The sequence below is a fragment of the Leptonychotes weddellii genome, chromosome 4 (assembly GCF_054177405.1).
Source record: "Leptonychotes weddellii isolate Sample4059 chromosome 4, ASM5417740v2, whole genome shotgun sequence".
NCBI lineage: Eukaryota > Metazoa > Chordata > Mammalia > Carnivora > Phocidae > Leptonychotes > Leptonychotes weddellii.
In genome coordinates this window covers 13,902,059-13,924,217 of record NC_138372.1, presented here as the reverse complement: position 1 = coordinate 13,924,217, position 22,159 = coordinate 13,902,059, and the positions used below count along the sequence as shown (strand labels likewise).

The window sequence follows — 22,159 nt, the reverse complement described above, 5'->3', positions numbered from 1 at the left end:
GTCAAGCAGCTCTGTGTTCTTTTTTTTTTTTTTAAGATTTTTTTATTTATTCATTCGAGAGAGATACAGAGAGAGAGAGAGAGCATGAGCAGGGGGAGAAGCAGAGGGAGGGGGAGAAGCAGACTCCCCGTTGAGCAGGGAGCCCAATGCGGGGCTCCATCCCAGGACCCTGGGATCATGACCCGAGCCGAAGGCAGACGCTTAACCATCTGAGCCACCCAGGCGCCCCAGCCCTGTGTTCTGACCTTGGGTCCACCACTTAGCAGCGGTGTGACCTTGGGCCAGTTAGATGCCTTTCTGAGCCTGTTTCCTCTTCTGTAAGATGGGGATGGTGATAGCGCCTCTCTCTTGGGCTCCTACGTGGCTGATGGTGGGAGCGCTCGGTGCCTGGTGGCTAAGTGCCCCACGTGGGGCTCACTGAAAGCCCCTTACCCTCCGCCTGGTCCGTCCACAGACGAGCGGGGCAAGGACCATCTCCGTGCTGGCAAGCTGAACCTGGTGGACCTGGCAGGCAGCGAGCGGCAGGCCAAGACGGGTGCCACAGGGGAGCGGCTCAGGGAGGCCACCAAGATCAACCTGTCGCTGTCGGCTCTGGGCAACGTCATCTCGGCCCTGGTGGACGGGCGCTGTAAACACATCCCCTACCGGGACTCGAAGCTGACGCGGCTGCTGCAGGACTCGCTGGGTGGCAACACGAAGACGCTGATGGTGGCCTGCCTGTCACCCGCAGACAACAACTATGACGAGACGCTCAGCACACTGCGCTATGCCAACCGGGCCAAGAACATCAAGAACAAGCCACGTATCAACGAGGACCCAAAGGATGCCCTCCTGCGTGAGTACCAGGAGGAAATCAAGAAGCTGAAGGCGATCCTGGCCCAGCAGATGAGCCCCAGCAACCTGTCAGGTGGGTAGCTGGGGAAGGAGGTGGCAGGAGGGGCCCAGGGCTGGGGACAAAGGCTCTCCCCCTTAGTTTTCTGCCTCCGGCTGCCCATCTGAGAGACACAGAAGCAAAGCCTTATCTCCTCTCCGCTTCCTGTGAGCATGGCTTTTGAACAGTCAGAGAGAGCCTGCTTGGTATGGCCGGATGGTATCTGCTCCCTGACGGACCCAGGAAGAGGTCTGTTTGGTCTGCTCCATCAGCCGTGGGCTCTGTTGCCTGCGCCCCGCCTCCAGTCTGCGCATCTGCCATCCCACCTGTCTGTCTGCCTGCTGTCTCTGTGGCAGCGTCGTGATGCTGTGCTGCTGAGCAGTGGGGTGACTCACCCCGCCACGTCCCGCCCCCTCTCCCACTTAGGCGCCTTGTGATCACAGCTCTCGCACCCACGTGTTTGGCTGTCATCCGGCAAGTCGAAATCTCTACGTACAGCACAGGCTTTGCAGGGTCCTTGCAAACACCAAGGTTTTCTTTACCTGAGAACCCCTTGGGGAAGGGAGCACAAAAGAGCCTGAGTCTATTCACTCATCCACCTCCCTACCCACCTTCGTCTCTGTCCATCCATTCTACATACTCATTCATTTACTCACCCATCCACCCATCCATCTGCCCATACATCCATCCACCTACCCACCCATCCACATACCCATCCACCTACCCACCCATCCACATACCCATCCACCTACCCACCCATCCACTTACCCACCCATCCACTTACCCACCTACCCAGCCATCCACCTACCCACCCACCCGCCCATCCACCTATCCATCCACTCACCCACCCATCCATCCACCCATCCATCCACCCACACACCCACTGATCCACTTACCCACCTACCCAGCCATCCACCTACCCACCCACCCGCCCATCCACCTATCCATCCACTCACCCACCCATCCATCCATCTCCCCATCCACCCACCCATCCATTCATCCACCCACTCATCCATTCATCCACCCATTCATCCAATCCACTTATCCCCCCACCCATCTACCCATCTATCCACCCATCCACTCAACCACCCATCCATTCACCCACCTACCCACATTCCCATCCACCCACCCACCCACCTACCTACCGACCCATCCATCCATCCATCTACTCACCCACCTACCCACCCACCCATCCACCCACTCATCCACTCACCCACCTACCCTCCCACCCATCCACCCACCCATCCACTCACCTGCCTACCCATCCACCCATCCATTCATCCACCCATTCATCCATCCACTCACCCCTTCACCCATCTACCCACCCATCCACCCATCCACTCACCCACCTACCCACCCACCCATCCACTCACCCACCCATCCATCCACCCATCCACTTACCCATCCACCCACCCACCCATCCATCTACCCACCCATGCTCCCATCCACTCATTCATCCATCCGTCTACCCACCTACCCATTTACCCATTCATCTACCTACCCTTCCATCTACCTACCCACCCTCCCACCCACTCCATTATTTATCCATCTACCAACTTACCCATCCACTCACCATCCATCCATTTAACCCACCCATCCATTCATGCATTCTCTCTACCCGTCCCATCCATCCTACCATCCATCCACTCCACGTTGTCATCCATCCTTTTATGTGTGCTTCCACTCATCCACCCATCCATCCATCTAAAGCTCACCAAGCAGCCCCCTGTGTGTGGACCTGCGCCGGGCACTGGTAACCCAGAGATGAATCCGCTCCAGGCTCTGCCTCATGGGCATCTAGTCTCCTGGGGGAGGACACTCCACCAGACCATCAAGTACATGTAGGTCAGAGCTGAACTGGCCACTGCAGGGCAGAAGGGGATACGTGACCAAGACTGTCTGGGGGTAAGGTGTGGTCAGTCAGGGAAGGCTTCACAGAGGAGGGGGTGATTGAGCAGAGTCTTGGGGGCTGAGAGGTCTCCCTGTTAGCCAGGATGAGAGTGGCCAGTGTGTGCAAAGATGCACAAAACTGTAAGGGGCATTTGGGGGCCACAAGTTGTGCTAGTTGGCTGCCGAGCAGGGCGGTGGGAGATGGCCAGGGAAGGCCTGGACGTGCTGGGCTGGAGCGGGACTTCAGCGCCACGATGAGGGATTTCACATCTGCCTTCCTCCTCTTTCCGTGCTTCCCCACCTCTGCCCCTCCTCACCACCAGGACCTCTCCTCTCTCCACACTCACTCCGGAGGTGGCTTCACCTTGTGGCTTTAAACATCGTCTCTGTGCTCCTGGCTCCCGTTTGGCCCCCCAGCCTGGCCGTGTGATTTGTGTCTGGGTCTTAATTCATAAAGGGGACTGAGTGGGCCCTCGGAGAGGTCAGCGTTACACTAGAAACAAGAGGATGGAACCCCACACGGGGCCACGAGGGAAAGCACCAGAGTTGGTCGGGAGGCAGGGAGGAGCAAGGCGGATCCGGAGCCAGAACTGGATTTGGAGCTATTACTGGGGTTTCTGTGGGAAAGTCGAAGGCAGGAGCAACAGCCTAGGACTGGCTGGCATGAAGGATTCCTGTGAGTGGGGGCACAGGGGCAGTCCCTGCTTGTCCGGCCCTGGCCCCCGGGGACTTAGGGCAGGGGAGATCCTGGCTGAGAGTGTGAGTTAGACAGAGGGTGGGAGGGGTGTGGACTCGGCATTGCTTGGTTGGCAGGTGAAAGGTGGGCCGATAGCTTGTTTGCTTTCTCTAGGACTTAGCTGGCCCTGCCAGGGGCCGTCTCTCCCTGGCCAGCAAGTCCCCCGTGTTATCAAGCATCACAAAATATAGACAATTTTAAAAACAATTGCTACACAGTATCCTCTGAATTCCAGACTTGAATATCCAGCTGTTTAGCGATCCTTTCGAACTTAGCATGTCTGCCACTGAGCTCTTGATCTCCCCGAGCCTGCTGGTCCCCACGCAGGTGATGGCAACCCTTTCCTTCTGAGTGTTCAAGCCCGAAACCCTGGGGTGACCCTTGGTTTCTCGTTTTTGCTCAAACCTGTATCCAATCCAGCAGTAGATCTTGTCTCTACCTTTAAGACATGTCCAGAATCTGTCCACCACTGTCCCCTGAGTTACTAGCATCTCCTACCTGAATTACTACAGAGCACCCCCACCCTCCAACGGGTATCTGCGTGTCTGCCCTTGTCCCCCTCAGTACATTCCCCACAACAGGGAGGTCCTGTTCAAATACAAGTCCTTTTCCTCCCCTGCACAACCCCCCCAAGCCTATTTAACCGAATCAAAGCCAAAGTTGTCAGCATAGCTTTCAGCGTCCCTGTGATCCTCCCCCCCCGCCCCCCGAGCTCCTCTTCACCCATTCTCTCCCTCCTTGCTCCACTCCAGCCACACTGGCTTCCTGGCTGTTCCTGGAATAGTCCAGGCCCACTCCTGCCACAGGACCTTTGCACTCACTGCTCTTTTCTGTCTGGAAAGCTCTTCCCCAAGATCTCTGCCTGCTTCTCTTTCCCGCTTCCTTCAGGTCACTGCCTTTGCCTTACCCCATCTAAGAGGTCCTGCCTGAACACACTGTTTAAATTGCACCCCCTCCCCTTGGTTCTTACTCCTGATCACCCTCCCTGCTTTCCACTTGTAACATGTTAGCATTTTGCTTATTTGTTGTGTGTGCCTTCTCCCTCTGATTGAAAACTCAACGTAGGTGTGGAGTTTTGTCTGTTTTGTTCTGTGCTGGGTCCCCAGTGCCTAGAACATGCAGGTGCTCAAGAAATATTTGTTGAATGACTGAGTAAATTAGTATTTTACGTAGAGACGTGCTTGAAATAAATCCAATACTGAAGTGTGTTTTGCCTAAGTATGTGGTTGTCTCTTTACGGATTTCTGCTTAGTTCCTGCAAACTCTGTGCACCTTGGTCACAGCCCTCCTTTCTGTCTTTCTCCCAGCCCTGCTGTCCAGTCAGGCCCCCCTAAACCCTGTCCAGATTGAGGAACAGCTGGTGCCCCCACCTGTGATCCAGTCTGACACAGAGGCTGAGAAGCAGCTGATCCGGGAGGTGAGACCCCGGGCAGGTGGGAGAAAGGCAAGCAGTGGGTGCCCAGGAGGAGAGCATCTGCTGAACGATATCATTTTACCCCCACCAGCATCGTGGGGTTGGTACAACAGTCTCCTTTTTGGAGCTCAGAAAGCTGAGGCTCAGGGAGGGGCCATGACTCGCCCAAGGTCCCATGGCTAAGGAGAGTCTGAGCTGGGGTTTGAACTCAGGTCCTGACTCCAGGATGGAGCCCCTCCCCCGTCAGGGCCTGCATGGGGAGCACAGGGAGGGGTGTGGGGCGTCTGCAGGGGTGCTCTCTTCCGTACTGTAGGACGGGGTGGCCGTGGGTTGATGGAAATGGAGGCCTTCCTGGTGGTGGGAATGGCCTGTGCTGGGCCGGGGTGGGGGCGTGGGGAGAGTGGAAGGAGTTGGCCCCCAGTGAGGGTGCCAACAAGCCAGAGGCTGAGAGCCGGGCGGCCTGGTGGGCAGTGGGGAGCCCCCAGGCATCCATTTGACCAGTGGATAAGTGGGGTTTTGGCCTCCCAGAAAAAGCTGTCACCTGGGGACGCCTTCTCCTCCCCCATGTGTGCCTTCCAGCATCTCTGGGAACCTGCAGGGAAGGTAATAATACCCTGGTTTACAGATACCGAGCTGATCCCTAGAGGGGGACTTGCACAGCCAGACTCAGCAGAGCCCCTAACTCCCGGCTTAGGCTCCATCCCGACTCCAGGCCCCACTGGTTTCTGGAGATTCCTGCCACTTGAGGGCCCCATTCAGAACCTGAGCATGGGGTGGGACACTGGCTTTTTCCTGGTGGAGAAGGAACGCCAGGCCGGGACAGCTCTGCAGGGACTGGGTCCCTGGATGTGTCCACAGCTGGGCCTCTACCCTTCAACTATAAACTCAGCTATAAGCCCTGGGGCCCCTGGGAGCCCTGGTGAGGTTGTGGGGGTCTGGGGCCCAGCTTCTGCGGGGGGCAGACTGGGTAACGCCTGGGAGTCTGAGTCATGTGGGCTGGAGGGCTGGGAGAAATCAGCCAGAGTCCCCAGGGGCTGCCCATGACAGGCAGAGGCTTTTACTGTTTGGGGGGAGGCTCAGTTGTGGCCCCCAGATGGACTTTGTCAAGGGGCTCTGCTCCTTGCCGCCTTGGAGGCTCCTGGGGTGGGGCCGATGTCAGGTCCATCTCTGGAGCCCTGGACCCAGCTCCTGGGGAGGCATGGGGTGGGGGCCTATTGGGGATGGCTGAGCCACAGAATGAGAGGAATCACATCTTGGGGGTTCAGAGTGGGTTTTGGAATCATGTAGCAACAGGTGACATCAATCACAAAACAGTAGGGCTGGGAGGGTTGGCCAGGGGCTGGGATGGAAGCTTCCCCCGCAGGGAGCCTGGTTGGGTGGGGCAGGCACCCTGGCCAAGGGGCAGGGTGCCGCCATCCCCTCTGGGTCACCAGAGAGGAGACTCTGCTCCGGGCTGGCTGCCCCAAGGAGCCAGTGATTGGCAGATCCTTCTGCCCCGGGGATGGCGGTTGCTGGCCTTGTCGTCACGAGATAGGCCCTGTGGCCACTGCATCCGAGCACTACCACCTGTCCACCACCGAGTGTCCTCTCAGGCCCTGGTGGTTCTTCTGTGAGCCACACTTGGAAGAAGAGTCAAAGGTGTCTGTCTTCCCTCTCGCCTTCTTTCCCATTTCACTTATGACCCACTCATATTTTTTGAGCATCTACTATATGCCTGGAACCGTGCTTTCCTTTCCCATCCAGAACCAGTCAGGACACTCAGGATGAGGGAGTGGTCTCTGTGTGGGGCGGCGAGGGCACTGGGCCAGGGATGGGCTCCGCCGCGAGCGGGAGATGTGACTCTGTGGGCTTCAGTCTCCTGGCTGCACCAGGGAAGGGGGGGATTTGGACCAGAAGATTCCTAGGGTCCATCCAGCTTTTCCATTGTGCAAGTCCAGTTCTTGGTGGGCTCCGTGCCCTGGGACGGGCTGTTTAAGCTCGCGGAGCCTGTTTTCTCATCTCCAGGAAGCTTTCCCTTGACCGTGGGAAGGGGAGCTGAGGGGTGCCTTCTCACCACTGGGCTGTGGAACTGGCCCCAAGCAGGACTCAGGGGGCTGGGTTTGCAAGCATTTCCTGAGCCCCTGCTGGCTCCGGGCCCTGTAGCTGGGGGTGCGCAGAGGCCCATGGGAGAGTTGTTCTGTTTCAAGTATTGGAGCACATTCTGTAACTGCTGGGGGTGATCTAGCACCGAGAGAAGCCCGCGCTATGGGAGGGAGATGGGGATGGAAAGAGCAAAGTCGTGGAGCGGGTGGCTTGGCTTCACATGGTCTGTCCCCTGTCACAGGAGGACGAAGAGCTTTCGGGCAGACCTGCAGGTGGACGGGAAGGTGTGGGCTGGGATGGTGAGGGCATGCTTCAGTGTTCTCTGGGAAGCAGGAGATGGGAAATGGGAGAGGTGGAGGGTTGTGGAGGGAGGGAGAGCGGAAGGACCCAGGAGGGGCGCTGGGCGACTTAAGAGGTCCTCTGTGGTTCAGGGTCACACATGTACAAATGGGACTGGAAGTCGGCCCTGCTGTGTGTGCGCATGTGCCCATGTGCATGTATGCGTGTGCTCGTACGCATGTGTGTGCATGCACGCTCCTGTGTCTCCAGCCTGGTCTCGCTGGTGCGCAGGGGCGACGAGGCTGAGGCCTGGGTGTCACCGGGGCCAGGGCCGCACTGGCAGGGACCTGTGGAGGGGGCAGGGTGGGAGTCAGGGGTGCTTGCTGAAGGATGAGTGTAGGGTAGGGCCCGAGTCCCCTCTGGGGAGGAGAGGAAGCCAGGGCAGGGGGGCGGGGGGCAGGGAGAAAGCAGATGGGGTGTAGGAGGTCTCCTGTGGCCGCTGGAGAGCTGCATGGTTCTGGGCAAGTCACCTCCCTGGGCCCCGGTAACCCCACGTGTTGCCCTGAGGTCAAGTGCGTCTCAAATGTGCCACAGAATGTGTAGTCACATATTAATGACCCTCTGTCCCCTTCTGTCCCTCCCCGAGAGCCCAGGTCATAGTGTCCGTGCCGTTGTAGAACTCCGGGCTCGTTCTGTGCTTCTGGAAGGGTCCTGATGAGGTGGGCGTGTGCACAGGGGCTCTCCCTCCCCTCCCCCTGCCCCGTCCGGCTGGCTCTCTCAGGGGCGGCTCCACGACACAGAAGGTCGGGTACTGTCCTTAGCGCGTAGCCCCGGCCCCGCCTGCGGGAGCCGCGCGTAGAAGCCTGAGCGGTCCGGTTGTCCTTCCGGCCAGCGGGCGGCTCCAGGCACCTGTGGACTCAGGAGTTTCCCCCGAGCCCCTCCCTCCTCTGTGCTGGCGGCCGAGCTGCAGGAGGGGACGGTGGTCAGGGAGGGCCGCTTGGAGGGGCTGTTACTGAGCTGAGGCCTGAAGGAAGAGCTTGCTGGGGGGCGAGGGTAAAGCCCCGGAGGCAGGGGGACATGGGCTGTCGAGGTGGAAAGTAGCCTGTGTGTCCAATGTGGCAAAATGAGGTATATCCGCAGGGTGGGCCGTCCTGATCTCTGGGGCTCAGTCAAGTCAGGAGGCGTAGATTTCGTCCTGTAACATAGGAGCCACTGAACCTCGGTCTAGGGGCGCCTGGGCGGCTCAGTCGGTTGGGCGTCCGACTCTTGATTTCGGCTCAGGTCGTGCTCTCAGGGTCCTGGGATCGAGCCCCACATCTAGGCTCTGTACTCAGCGGGGAGCCTGCTGGAGATTATCTCCCTCTCCCGCCGCCCTCTCCTCTTCCTCCTCCTCCTCTCTCTCTCTCTCTCTCAAATGAATAAATAAAATCTTTAAAAAAATGTAGATAAAATTCAGAAGGGCCTTCACGAGCCAATTTCGTCCCCGTGTTGTGTAGGTAATTTTAACTTTGTTCTTTTGGCTTATTGGTATTTCCCGCGTTGTTTGAATGACAGAGAAGGCGAACTGAAAGCCACCTTGAGGAGTGGTGGCCTGACGCTGCGCCCCCATCCCGTGTCCCCCCCACTCCCAGGAGTACGAGGAGCGCCTGGCCCGGCTGAGGGCCGACTATGAGGCGGAGCAGGAGTCCAGGGCCCGGCTGGAGGAGGATATCGCTGCCATGCGCAGCTCCTACGACGTGAAGCTGTCCACGCTGGAGGAGAACCTGCGAAAGGAGACAGGTGGGCGCCTGGCCCGGGCTGTCGGGAGGGTGGCCAGCGGGCTCCCCTCCCCATTTTACTAACTGGCACTTACAGAGCACCTTCCTACGCGCCAGGCTCAGTTCTAGTTACTCCTTAGTACAGCCCAGCAAGGTAGGTACCACCATGAGCCGCATTTTATAGGTAGGGAAACTGAGGCACAGAGAGGGTGGGTAATTTGTCCGTGGTCATACAGCTGGTGAAGTGAGTCAGGATTGGAACCCAGGCAGTGTTCTCACCCACCGAGCACTGTATCCGTGAAGCCGTGGCCCCAGGCTGGGCCCTAGCCCAAGGCTGACTTAGCATTACAATGTATCACCCATATTTCATGGGTAAGTTCCTTCCCCCCGTTTCTGCATTTTCTAGTCTCCTCTTCTTTTTGAGCCCACATCCCAAAATAAGGACTCAATTATTAGCAAGAACTTTCACCTTGCTGAAGATTTTCCTTGTCTTTTTGACATTCTAGAACGTTCCACCCTACCACTATCATCCAAACACCTGTGCTGCCAGGCAGCTCAGACTTCCTAGCACTCCCCAAAATACTATAAAATCCACCTTGTAATGAGGACGATATTGGTCACATCGTGGGTGCCATTTATTGGGCATTGCTGTGTGGCAGGCGCTAGGTGCTAGGTACTCCGTCAGTGAGTGAGGACGCACTGAATCCTCACATTGCCAGTGTGCCAACTGAGGCTTGGAGAGCTTCCGGCTGCTGAGCTAGGGAGTGGATGTCCGCTTTCAGCAAAGAGAACGTCAGGACTCTCTCAGGGGAGCCCAGGACACAGTGACAAAGAAGTGGGTGGATGTAAAGCCCCTGAGCTGGGAGCCCTAAGGAGGCCTGTGGGATTGCAGTCTCGTCCACACTGGCAGACCCAGAGGAGAGGGAAGGGCAGGTTCTAGCATGTTCTGTCCTTCAGAGTGTTCCCCCAGTCCAGTTTGAATATTAGGCCTCCAAGTGGTTTTATTTGATCTAACAATCATCCACAGTGTTCATTTAACTCCCATGGATCTAGCATTTTCTGTGGATGAGAGCCCTGAGCAGGACACCCTGTGGGGGCCCCTCAGGGTCTCGGGTGTGAAGTCTGCGTGCTGATCGGGAGCTCTTGGCCTTGGAGGCCATGAGACCCACAGGGCAGTCACCTTCTGTGTGAAGAGCAGACCCAAGGCAACTAATGGCTGGGGAGGTCAGAGAATGGAGAGCTCCTGGTGCTGGTCAGGGAAGACTTCCTGGAAGAGGAGGAAGGAGACAGGGTCTGAGTCCTGATAGAGGAGAGGGTGGAGGTGGGAGGCCAGTATTTGGGGGCCGGGGAGGCTCTGGCTCTTAAGCCCGTCCCTTAGAGATGGTGTGTTTGGGGCTGACCCCCAGGGGCTCGCTCGTCCTCCACTGTAAGGAGCTAAAGGGAGTCTCCATTTGCAGAGGCTGTCCTCAAGGCAGAGGTCCTCATGGCGCAGGGCACATCCAGGGCTGAGTTTGCCAACAGGTCTGAGTGCTCCCCCACGTTCCCCTCCGAGATGGCCGTGAAACCTGGGATCCACTCCATGCTGCACACCCTGCCCGGCGGGGATGTCTCCAAGACTGAGCTTTCTCCCGGGTTCGAGGAGCTGCCCGCGGCGGAGACTTCCAAGTCTGAGGTGTCTCTGGGGTCTGATGAGTCTTCCACGCTCGAGGAAACCTCCATGTCCGAAGCCTACCCGGGGCCCCAGGAGCCTTCCGACGTGGGGTTCTCCGTGCCTGAGGCGGAGGCCCCGAGCAGCTACCTCCCAGAGCCGCACCTCAGCCCGGAGGCCACGGAAGCCCTGCCGCAGGCCGGACCCGTCCAGCTGGCAGCCCTGGGGCTGTTGCCCAGCCTGCACGACCCGTTTGCCGAGGTGGAAGCCAAGCTGGCCAGGCTCTCCTCCGCAGTGGCCGGGGCCGAGGCGCTCCAGGCCGGCGCACCCAGGCTCTGCACACAGGTATCTGGTGCCATGCCAAGAGTCAGTAGGTGGAACTCGGCTGGGGGCACTCAGGCCACTGGGTGCGCACCCAGGTCTCACCGTCTGGGCGGGGGGCTCCGGCTTGGTGGCCGGAGAAGCCCTGTCTCGTGCTCCGTACATTGGGAGGGAAGGGGGGATGGAGATAGGAGGCTTTGCCCAGTGGGCCCCTGTTCTGCTAATGGAGGGACGCCCGCTTGGGGGGTTGGCTGAGTTGCCATGGTTACACCCAGCTTCCAGGCCCGAAGGAAGGAGCCGGAGGGGGCTGAGGGCTGCGGGAAGGCTGCTACTTTTCAGGGGCTCCCCCCTCCCCGACCCCAGGATCCTGCCACTTTGCTGGATGCCTTCTCTCCTTTCCACTCTCTTGTATGGTTTAAATTCTCTTCCCCCTCTCTCCCTCTTGTTCTTTTTCCTTTGCTTTGCTTTCCTGTCCTTTCCTGCGTGTGTGTGAAGAGCCTTTGAGCCAGACAGACCCGGGTTAAATCCCAGCTCGACCGCTCACATAGTTGTGTGACCTCGGGCAGTCACCTTTCTGGGCCTCGGTCTCCTCTTCTCTAAAATGGGAGTGCCGACGCTGCGTGCTTCACCTGAGGTAATGTAGGTGATGCTCCTGGAGCACGCTCCCTCCCCGGTTCTCTCTTCCCTGTTCTCTTCTCTCCTCGCCCCTGCTCCCCACTGGTCCCCTCAGTGGTGACAGGCAGGAGGAGGTGGTGGCTTGGTGAGGCACCGGGCAGGGGCATGGGGCGCTGAAGGGGAGGTCAGGGAGCAGAGGATGATTCTGGCCCACTGTCCCTCTCCCTCCCTCACCCCATCCTCCTGCAAGCACCCCTCCCTGAAGGATCTGCTGGGGCCTGGTGTCCTTAGGGCTGAAGCTGAGACAGCTGACTGCCTCCTGCCCAGGGCTGTGAGTTCCCCGTCCCCATCCCCCCCCACGCCCCCTACCCTCCACCTCCCCCACCCCCCCACCCCCCACCCCCCATCCCCCGGGCCAGACCCTCAGGTTGGGGGAGGAGTCCCAGGAGCCTGGGTCTTCCTGTGACACTCTGGGCCTGGGCATCCTCACCCCCGAGACAGGGACTATGACCCCAGCCCACCCCCAGCTTATCGGAGCTTGCCCGTCACAGAGCAGTCCTACCTCTTATTATTGATGTGATTAAGAGGCCACTGCTCAGCAATTTTCAGATTTTGCTTGGCCTTGGGAGCCGGTCTAAAGCAAGGAGGCCCAGTGTGTGCTGAGGGCAAGGGCTGCAGGGCAGGGGCGGGGGTCCCCGAGGCGCTGGCAGGGAAGCGCCTGGGCCCCGTGTTGAATACTCCTAGTCTCAGAGCTCCCCCTTCTCCCTTCTGCTTAAGAAAGTACAAGAGGCTACGGGGAATGAGAGGAAGGCTTTAAATCTACCCACATGTGCGGAGAGAGGAAACTGCCTCCTAGCCTCTGGACGGGATCCCTGGGTAGGAGCTGACACACTTGAGGTTCTCAGTAGATGGGAGATGGGATGGCCAGGGGCACCCTGGCTGTAAGGTGACATTGAGAGAGGACCCAAGTGGGAAGAAGGGGCCTGGGCAGAGCATCAGGCTGGGGGATGGCATGTGCCAAAGTCCTGTGGCTGCGAAGGTCTTGACTTTCTCAGCAGTGGAATAATGAGGCCAGAGAAGCAGCAGGGTGGATGGGGTGGGGGGAGAGGGGAGGCAGGGAGAGGCACGGAGGGCCCAAAGACCATGGAAGAAGCTGGATTTTCCTGCAAATGCACTGGGAATCTGTGCAGGGTTCTCATCTGCAAAGGGCCGTGATGGATTTGTATTTGGAGAAAACTGCCCTAGCTGCCATGGGGAGCCTGGGCCCCGAGGGGCAGGAGAGCAGGATGGAAACTGTTTCGGGGTGTTGGAGGAAATGGTGGAAGTAGGAACCCAGTCAGGTACACGTTTGTATAACTGGGTGCCTCCGAGCCAGAAGTGATCCGTCCGGGGCCATGAGGGACCCAGCCTCCACCATCTGGGACTGAGGCCGCCGGGAGCCTGTGTCCAGGGCCGGCCTCTCTGCCTCCACCTTGGTTTCTCTTTGTGCTCAGGAGGTTGACCAGGGCCCAGAAGTGGCCGAGGAGTTGGTGTTGGCAGCAGAGCCTGGCGTAGGGGCCGAGGCTGAGGCCCAGGTGGCCTTGGAGGCTCAGCCTCAGCCCTTGCTGGCCACGACCAGTGTGAGAAGGGACAGTGTGGGCGTGGAGGTGGCCGTGCTGACCGAGGACCTGCTGCCTGTCGTGGACCAGCAGCAGGTGCTTGCCCGGTAAGTGCTGGGGCGTGGGGCTGGTGGGACCCCGTGGCAGGGCAGGAAGGGACTGTGCCCCAGGCATGGGGACGAGAGTGCCCGTAGAGTCTTCACTGAGCCTCCACTCTGCCCCCGCCCCCCCCCCACCTGACGAGGCTGAGGAGGCCTGATCCTCTCTCTAGGAGCAAGGGGCGGGGATGGTGCCATCAGCCGGGTGGGCAGTGCTCTGCTTGGGGAACTCTACAGGGGCCACCAGACTCCCTCAGGCACCTGCTGGGGAGCAGCTGCTCCAGGAGAAAGGGGAGGGACTGTTGCCTGCCTGGCATTCGCAGGAATCCCGGGGTGGCATGATGCAGGTTTTCCTCGGCTCCCAGCGAGCCTCCGGTGCCCTCCTGATGTGAGACCTGCTCACCCTAGGGGCAAGCCACCCTGATCATCCTCAGAGGCTGCCCACCAGGGGCACTCTGTGCCAGCCACTTAACATTTCCGAGTGTTGGGTCTCACTTCTGGAAATCAGAATAACGTCAGGCTCACCTCCGTGACAGTCAGCCCCACGGCCAGCGGGTCAGCTTCCTCCTAGTGGTGGCAAACTCAGTCCCACCGTCCCCGGTGCAAACGTGAACTGAGCAGGGGCTGCGTGCCGGGAACCAGGAAGCAAGGGTGAATGAGCTGCCACCTTGGCCTTCAGGGGGCCCATGGTCCAGGGGGAGGCAGCTACCCAGGCCCACAGAGGGCCTGCTTCTGCAGTGTGAGAAGCCAGGGGGTTGTGCAGTCGACTGTCTGGGCTCACATCGCCTCCACCACTACCTACCTCTACGACCTGGGCCAACTTTTAAACCTCCCTGTGCCTCAGCTTCTCATCTACAAAATGGGTGATAATAAGAGCTCCAGTTTGAGAAGCTCATCGTGAGGGTCAAAGGAGACCACACCTGCCGAGCATCAGGCCCCGAGAGAACTCTCTGCGCACGTCGCCGTGTTCAGGGTGTGGTCTGGAGTATGGTCAGGGAAGGCTTCACAGAAGCCTTCATTTTCCGTTTCTTAGAGTAGCTTTGCTTAGCTCCACCTGCATGAGGTTTGCAGGCCAGATGCCTCAGGGTGGCATCCAGATACAGGGTGGCACAGAAGTGCAGCGGGGGGAACAGCCTGGCTGTTTGGAGAGCGCGCAGCTAGGAAAGCTGGAGCGAGCTGGGTGGGGGCTGCAGAGGGAGATGATGAAGCACCAGGCCCCAGTGCACCGAATATTGCTCGCAGCCCAGGGTGCTCTGCTCACGCGGGGTGCCGGGGAGCACGGCCGCCAGCCTGCTGCGCCGTGGGGACCACGGGCTCCCGGAGGCCCATGGTGGGTGGCGGGTGGGTCAGCTCTGGTCCACGGGGAGATGCTCGCCCATCCTGTCGTGCGGCTGTGCGCACAGGCCTGGGTGGATCTGCTCTGACCCCGGCCAGAGGCCTCGCCTCTCTGAGCCCCTGCCGTGTCTGGGAGGGGGGTTGCAAGGCCCCCACGACGTCCTGCTGGACAGCAAGCGCGCGGTGATGGCCCCGCACCGTCACGAGCACTTTCCTCTCCCTGCCGGCAGTTTGCAGCTGTTGGAGCAGCAGGTGGTGGGGGGGGAGCAGGCCAAGAACAAGGACCTGAAGGAGAAGCACAAGCGGCGGAAGCGGTACGCGGACGAGCGCAAGAAGCAGCTGGTGGCGGCCCTGCAGAACTCGGACGAGGACGGCGGCGACTGGGTGCTGCTCAACGTCTACGACTCCATCCAGGAGGAGGTGCGGGCCAAGAGCAAGCTGCTGGAGAAGATGCAGAGGAAGGTGAGGCCCCCCACACCCAGGTGGCCCTCGGTCAGCGTTCGTAAGTCCGTGCTGGCTGTGTGCCTCGCCCGCCCTGGAGGCAGTCCCAGTGACGCGTGGCTGCGGGGCTGGGAGAGGGTGTGCGACAAATGGGACAACAGAGGACCAAGCGGGACAGCGCTGGACAGTGACAGTGCTGTGAAGGGGATTCTAGGGGAGGGTGGTGATGTAGGAAAGACGTTAGAGTTCAAAGCCCACGGCCAAGAAAGGATTCTGAGACGTCTTTGGTGCAAAAAGTGGTTTTATTAAAGCACGGGGACAGGACCTGTGGGCAGAAGGAGCTGCACCAGGGTCCCGAGGAGTGGTCCGGTATACACTTTCAAGTTGGGAGGGGGTCAGTGATAGTGTAAGTCTCTAAGGAATTCTGGAAGCAAGGTTTCCAGGACCTTGAAGGGGCTAGCTGTTGGGGAAAGGTCATTTATTACCGTCTAATAAAACCTGAGTCGTGAGGCCCTTCAGGTGTATATCAGTGGGCCGTATGCTTGGGGGGTGATTGCCAATACGTATCTTGGGGGGTAGAGAAAAAGGAAGTTTCCAAAAGAAGTTTTATATGTTAAAGTAGGCTTACAGGTTGGGGTGGGGGTGAGGGGTCGGGCCAGGATCGCCTTTTGCTCTTACTTAGCAAAATGTCAACATCAAGGCAGTCGAGTCCCTAGAGGAATGTCACTCTGCCTGTTTCAAGGACTTGTCAATGGGCTGTAGGCAGTAAGGAGATTTAATAATTTTTCTTCTGCCTTTGTTTCCCACATCAGGTGGCTTTATTTTTAGTTTTTCATTTGGATTGTGTACACACGTGCAAATGACAGGTGCACGACTTAACTCATTTCCACAAAGTGAACGCACCCATGAAACCAGCACTCACATTGGGGAACTGAGCATCAGTGGAACCCTAGAATTTCTCGGGGCCACCCTGGGTGGGGGGGCAGGGAAGTTCTCCTGGAGGTGGTGACTTCCGAGGTGGGACCTGAACCTTAGGAAAGGCGGCCCGGTTGTGACCAAAGGAAGAGCCTTCCAGGCCGAGGGAGGGGCCAGTGCCGAGTATGAGGTTAGTGGCTCTAGGAGCAGAAGGGAGGCAGATGTGACTGAGCGCAGGGAGTGAGGACAAGGCAGGGGGAGCTGCTGTCTGCTTCCCTCGGTGCACCCTCAGGGGCTCTGGGCCCTGACGCGTCCCCCTCAGCCGACCGCAGGGCGCCCCTCGTCCCCATCCGACACCACCAACCCAAGGATCTCGCCAAAGCAGAAGCTGATGCTTTTCCCTCTTTGAACCTCTGTGGTGTTTACATTTTCTTGGCTATTTTCATGCTTTTTCTTAATACCTTTTTTATGTTTTCAGCCGAATTTGTTCTTCCTGGGATATCTTATAATTTGGTCTACGCACCTAAGTTTTGAAAAATTCTTTCTGGAGTTCAGTTAGATGTCCCATTTTACACCTTCTTCGTTTCTGTCCATTTCCACCTTAAGATTTTTGGATTACTGATTTGAAATGTTCATATGTGTGAATTGAAGGAAATTTTATTCACATTGGGATGTTGGGTTACATTTTGGTTCTGTGTGCTCGTGCTTTGTGGGGGAATTTTCTTCCACTGAAATGCTTTGATTTTCATTTTCTGTTTCTTAGAGCAGCTTTGATTAGCTACTTCTGCTCTTTTCTGTGTATTTTGCAGTGTCTTGTTTTTCTGCACTCTCAAGACCAGCTGAAAGTAGAGGTGAGGTTTTGGGCGGCTGGCTGGGTTTGTCTCAGTCGACAGCATGCTCTTCTGTTCCTATAGTGAAGTGCAGCGTTAAATAGACGGTTCCCTATTGCTGTGGTAGTTAGTCTCTCACCGCAAATAGAGTTGCCTAAAATAACACAAATTTATCATCTCACAGTTCTGTGGGTCAGGGTCCAGCTCCAACATGACTGGAATCCTCTGCTTAGAATTCCATAAGGCTGAAACCAAGGTGTTGGCAAGGTTGCGTTTCCTTCAGAGGTTCTAGGGAAGAATCCGTTTCTCAGGTTGTTGACAGGATTCGGTCCTATGTGGTTATAGGACTGAGGTTCCCAGGTCCTTGCTGGCTGTCTGCTGGGGGTCATTCTGTTTCTAGAGGCAGCCTGCCTCTGGCCACCCCTCAGAGACCACCGGGGCCAGCTCCTCCCAGGCTTCAGCTCTCTGACTCTACTCCTATCTCCTTCATCTGAAGCATCTCTTTTAACGCCTGTCCACTGCCTAGCTCTCTGCGCCCCTTCCATAAGGCCCACGTGGTTACACTGGGCTCACCGGATGATCCAGGATAATCGCCCTGTTTTAAAGTCAACAGATTAATAACTTTAATTCCATTTGCAAAGTCTTTTTTGCTGTGTAAGAGAAACATAGTCACTGGCACGTACCAAGGGGTGGAAATCATAGGGGTTGTCTTCCAAATTTTGCTCTCACTTTTGGGTCCCCTCTCTCTCTCTCTCTCTCTATCTCTCTCTTGGTAGGAGGGGTCAGTGTGTCTTTTGTGATTTTCTCGTTTCTGCAGGACTTTCATTTTGCACCTCAAGGAGTCTCCCACTTCTAAACGCCCTCCAGAAGCAATGCCTTGCAGAGACTAACCCCTCAGTCTCTCCAGAGACTTGCAGAGACCCAGTCTCTGTATTTTTGCCATACAAAAGAATTTTTTAAAGTTTTATTTTGTCAAATTATCAACTTTCTATTATTGCGTGTAGATTCTGAGTCACAGTTGGCAAAGTTCATTTATGTTTCCTTCTAGAACTTGTATAGTTTCTTTCTTTCTTTCTTTTTCTTTCTATTATTATTTTTATTTTTTTTTTTAGAGAGCGAGTGAGCAGGGGGAGGGGTAGAGGGAGAGAGAGAATCTCGAGTAGACTCCCTGCTGAGCGAGGAGCCCGACGCGGAACTCAATCTCATGACCGTGAGATCATGCCCTGAACTGAAATTAAGAGTCGAGCCACCCAGGCGACCTATCTTTCTTTCTTTTTTATATTTAAATCAGATCCACTTGGAATTTATCCGGGTGCATGTGTGAAGAGCTGATTCCATTTTATTCGTTCCACATGGCTCTCCTTGTTTCCTAGCACCAGTTTTCGAAAGGTCCATTTATCCTCCACTAACTTCAGCTGCTGTCTTTATGGTATGCTAAAGTCCTATAAGCACTTAGATGTATCTCTGATTTTTCTATTCATCTCTCTTGCTGTATCTATTCATGTACCAGTGCCACCCACTTTATTTGAAATCTAGGGACTTTATAATATGTTTTATAATTTCATAGGGTTAATCCTCTGTCAATGGTTTTCTATTCCAGGTTTTTCCTGGATATTCCTTCTTGTTTTGTTTTTTTTTTTTTTCGCAAAATGAGCTATATAAACAACTGGGCTAGTGCAAAAGTAAAAAAGGGAGAGAAGTAAAGAAAAAAATTGGTGGAATTTTGGGGGGAATCATGTTATATCTGTACATTAGCTTGAGGGTATTGATACCCTCATGAGGTTGTATTTTTCTGTCCAGGAACATGGTATATCTTCTGTTAGTTCAGATCAATTTTTGTGTCACTCAAGGAGTATTTTATAAATTTCCTCACATAGGTTTTGAACATATCTTGTTAATTTCACATTTAGGTATTTTATTTTATTTACTTTCCTCTGTGGGATATCCTGTTCCATTATGTCTTCTCATTGGATTTTATTTGTAAAATGAGGACTATTGGCTTTAATAAATATTTTTTAAAAATAATTGTGAAATAGAAGGGAACACTTATTAACTTACTCTATGGGGCCAATGTCACCTGATACCAAAACCATAGAAAAACATAAGAAGAAAACTATAGACTAATATTTCTTACGCATATAGACACAAAATGCTCCACAAGATACTAGCAAACCAAATTATACATCATGCCAAAGTGGGATTTATCCTAGGAATGCAAGGTTGGTTTAGTATCCCAAAATCAATTAATGCAATATACCATATCAATAGAATAAAGGACAAAACCCACATGATCATCTTAATGATGCAGAAAAGGTAATTTGAAAAAATTTAACACCTATTATGATAAAAACACTCAGGAAACTAGGAGAGAAGGGAACTTCTTCATTCCGATAAAAGGCATCTATGAAATGTCCACAGGTAACATCATACTTAATGGTGAAAGATTGAATGCTTTCCCTGTAAGATTAGGAACAACACAAGGATGTCTGCTCTCACCACTTCTATTCAACATTGGGCTGGAGGTTCTAGCTAGGGCAGTTAGGCAAGAAAGTGAAATAAAAGGCACTGAGATTGGAAAGGAATAGATAAAACTATTTCTATTTACAGATGACATGATCTTTTATGTAGAAAGTCCTAAGGAATCCACTAAAAAAAAAACCCCTAACTAGAATCAATTAACAACTTCAGCAAGGTTGCAGGATACAAGATCAATAAGCAAAAAGCAATTGTATTTCTACATACAATAAATAATCCACAAATAAAATTAAGAAAACAGTTCCACGGTGCACCTGGCTGGCTCAGTCTGTAGAGCATGTAACTTTTGATCTCAGAGTCATGAGTTCAAGCTCCACATTGGGCATGGAGGCTCCTTAAATAAAAATGTATAATATCCATAAACATTAAAAAAAAAAAGAAAATTCCATTTTCATTACATCAAAAAAGAATAAAATACTTAGGAATAAATTTAACAAAAAAAGTGTAAAGCTTATATTCCAAAAACTATAAAACATTGTTGAAAGAAATTAAAAATACCTAAATAAATGGAAAGACACCCCATGTTCATGGATTGGAAGCCTTAATATTGGATAAGATGATACTCTTCAAACTGATCTACAGATTCAAGGCAATCACTATCAGAGTCCCAACTGACTTCTTTGCAGCAATTGACAAGCTGACCCTAAAGTTCATATGGAAATTCAAGGGACAGAATGGCCAAAACAATCTTGAAAAGAAGGAGGACTCACACTTCTGATTTCAGAACTTACTACAAAATTACAGCAATCTAGACTGTGTGGTACTGGTATCAAAACAGGCATGTAGATCAATGGAATGGGATTGAGAGTCCATAAATAAACCTTTGTGTTTATAGTCAGTTGATTTTCAACAAGGGTGCCAAGATTATCCAGTGGAGAAAGGACAGTCTTTTCAACAAATGGTGTTGGGACAACTAGATGCCCACATGACAAAGAACGGTGTTGAACCCCAACCTCACACCATATACACAAATTAATTCAAAACAGATAAAAAAACTAAATGTAAGAACTAAAACTATAAAACTCAAAGGTGTAAATCTTTGTTACCTTAAATTAGACACTGCCGGGGCACCTGGGTAGCTCAGTCAGTTAAGCAGCTGCCTTTGGCTCAGGTCATGATCCCAGGGTTCTGGGATCAAGCCCCAGGTCAGACTCCCTGCTCAGTGGGGAGTCTGCTTTTCCCTCTCCCTCTGTGCTCTCTCTCTCTCACTCTCTGTCCCTCACTGTCTCTCAAGTAAATAAATCTTAAAAAAAAAAATTAGACATTGCTTTCTTAGGTATGATACCAAAAGCACAAACAAAGGAAAAAAATAGATACATTGGACTTAATCAAAATTAAAACTTTTGTGCTTCAAAGGATACTATCAGGAAAGAGAAAATACAGCCCATAGATTGAGAGAAAATATTTGCAAATCCTATATCACAATGAGGTGCTTATATCCAGAATATATAAAGAACACTTACAACTCAAGAATAAAAAGACAAATAATCCAATTTAAAAATGGGCAAAGGACCTGAACAGACATTTCTCCAAAGAAGATAAACAGATGGCAATAAGAACAAGAAACGGTACTGAACATCATCAGTCACCAGGGAAATGCAAATCTACAATGCAAAACTACCATCTATGGTATAGAGATATCATCTCACACCCACGGGGGTGGCTGTAATAAAACAGATAATAACAAATGTTGGCGAGGATGTGGAGAAATGAGTGCCCTCATACATTGCCGGTGGGAATGTAAAATGGTGCAGCTTCATGGCTTGGAAGACTTAATATTGGATAAGATGATACTCTTATGGAAAATAGTCTGGCAGTCCCTCAGTTGGTTAAACATAGTGTTACCCCATGACCAGCAGTTACAAGCAAGAGAAATGAAAATAGGGCCACATAAAAACTTGTACACTAATGTTCATAGCAGTATTATTCATTATAGCCCCAAAGTGGAAACAATCATGAATGGAAAATAAAATGTAGTATATCCACATGGTGGAATATTATTTGGCAGTAAAAAGGAATGAAATCCTGGGGCTCCTGGGTGGTTCTGTCATTTAAGCATCCAACTCTTGGCTTCGGCTCAGGTCATGATCTCAGGGTCATGAGATCGAGCCCCATGCTCAGCGTGGAGTCTGCTTGAGATTCTCTCCCTCTCCCTCTGCCCCTCCCACTCTGTCTCTCTCAAATAAATAAATCTTTTTTTTTTTCTTTAAAAAGGAAGTCCTGACACATGCTTCGACATGGATGAATCTTGAAAACACTGTGTTGAGTGCAAGAAGCCACACACAAAAGATCATATATCGTATGATTACGTTGATATGAAATCTCTGGAATAAGCAAATCTAGAGAGACAGAAAGTGGATTGGTGGTTGCCTGGAGCTGGGGGTTGGGGAGAAGCAGAGGATGAGTACCTGTGGGGGTGGGGTTTATTTCTGGATCGTGAGATGTTCTAAAACTGACCGTGCTGATAACTGCACTAGTCGGAATATACTAAAAACCATTGAATTGTACGTGTTAAATGGGTGAATTGTATGACATGGGAATTATATCTCAATAAATTTGTTACAGAAGTCACTGTGAAAGATTCCAGATCCTTCCAGATGTACAAAAATATATAAAGCTTCTTACCATTAACGGCATGTATCTACCATCCAGCTTAAGGAATGGAGCATTATTAATTGCCCACCTGTGTCCTACCAGGTGGTGTCTGTTCTCACCTGGTTACAGGTGATGAGCATTCCCATGAACTTCAAACATCCTTCTTTACTAATCAAACTGTACCTGCTCTTTGAGAAAA

The 22,159-nt window shown here is 53.7% G+C and overlaps 1 protein-coding gene across 1 annotated transcript in view; it reads left to right on the top strand.

The window, feature by feature from the left end:
- The window catches only part of KIF17 (kinesin family member 17), a 34,412-nt gene that overhangs the window by 5,093 nt on the left and 7,160 nt on the right, over positions 1–22,159 (top strand). The window contains exons 4-10 of the mRNA XM_081816831.1: positions 323–907; positions 4,805–4,914; positions 8,904–9,051; positions 10,487–11,022; positions 11,864–11,944; positions 13,107–13,318; positions 14,875–15,106. Coding sequence (XP_081672957.1) covers positions 323–907; positions 4,805–4,914; positions 8,904–9,051; positions 10,487–11,022; positions 11,864–11,944; positions 13,107–13,318; positions 14,875–15,106 — 1,904 coding nt within the window. The remainder of the gene's footprint in view (positions 1–322; positions 908–4,804; positions 4,915–8,903; positions 9,052–10,486; positions 11,023–11,863; positions 11,945–13,106; positions 13,319–14,874; positions 15,107–22,159) is intronic.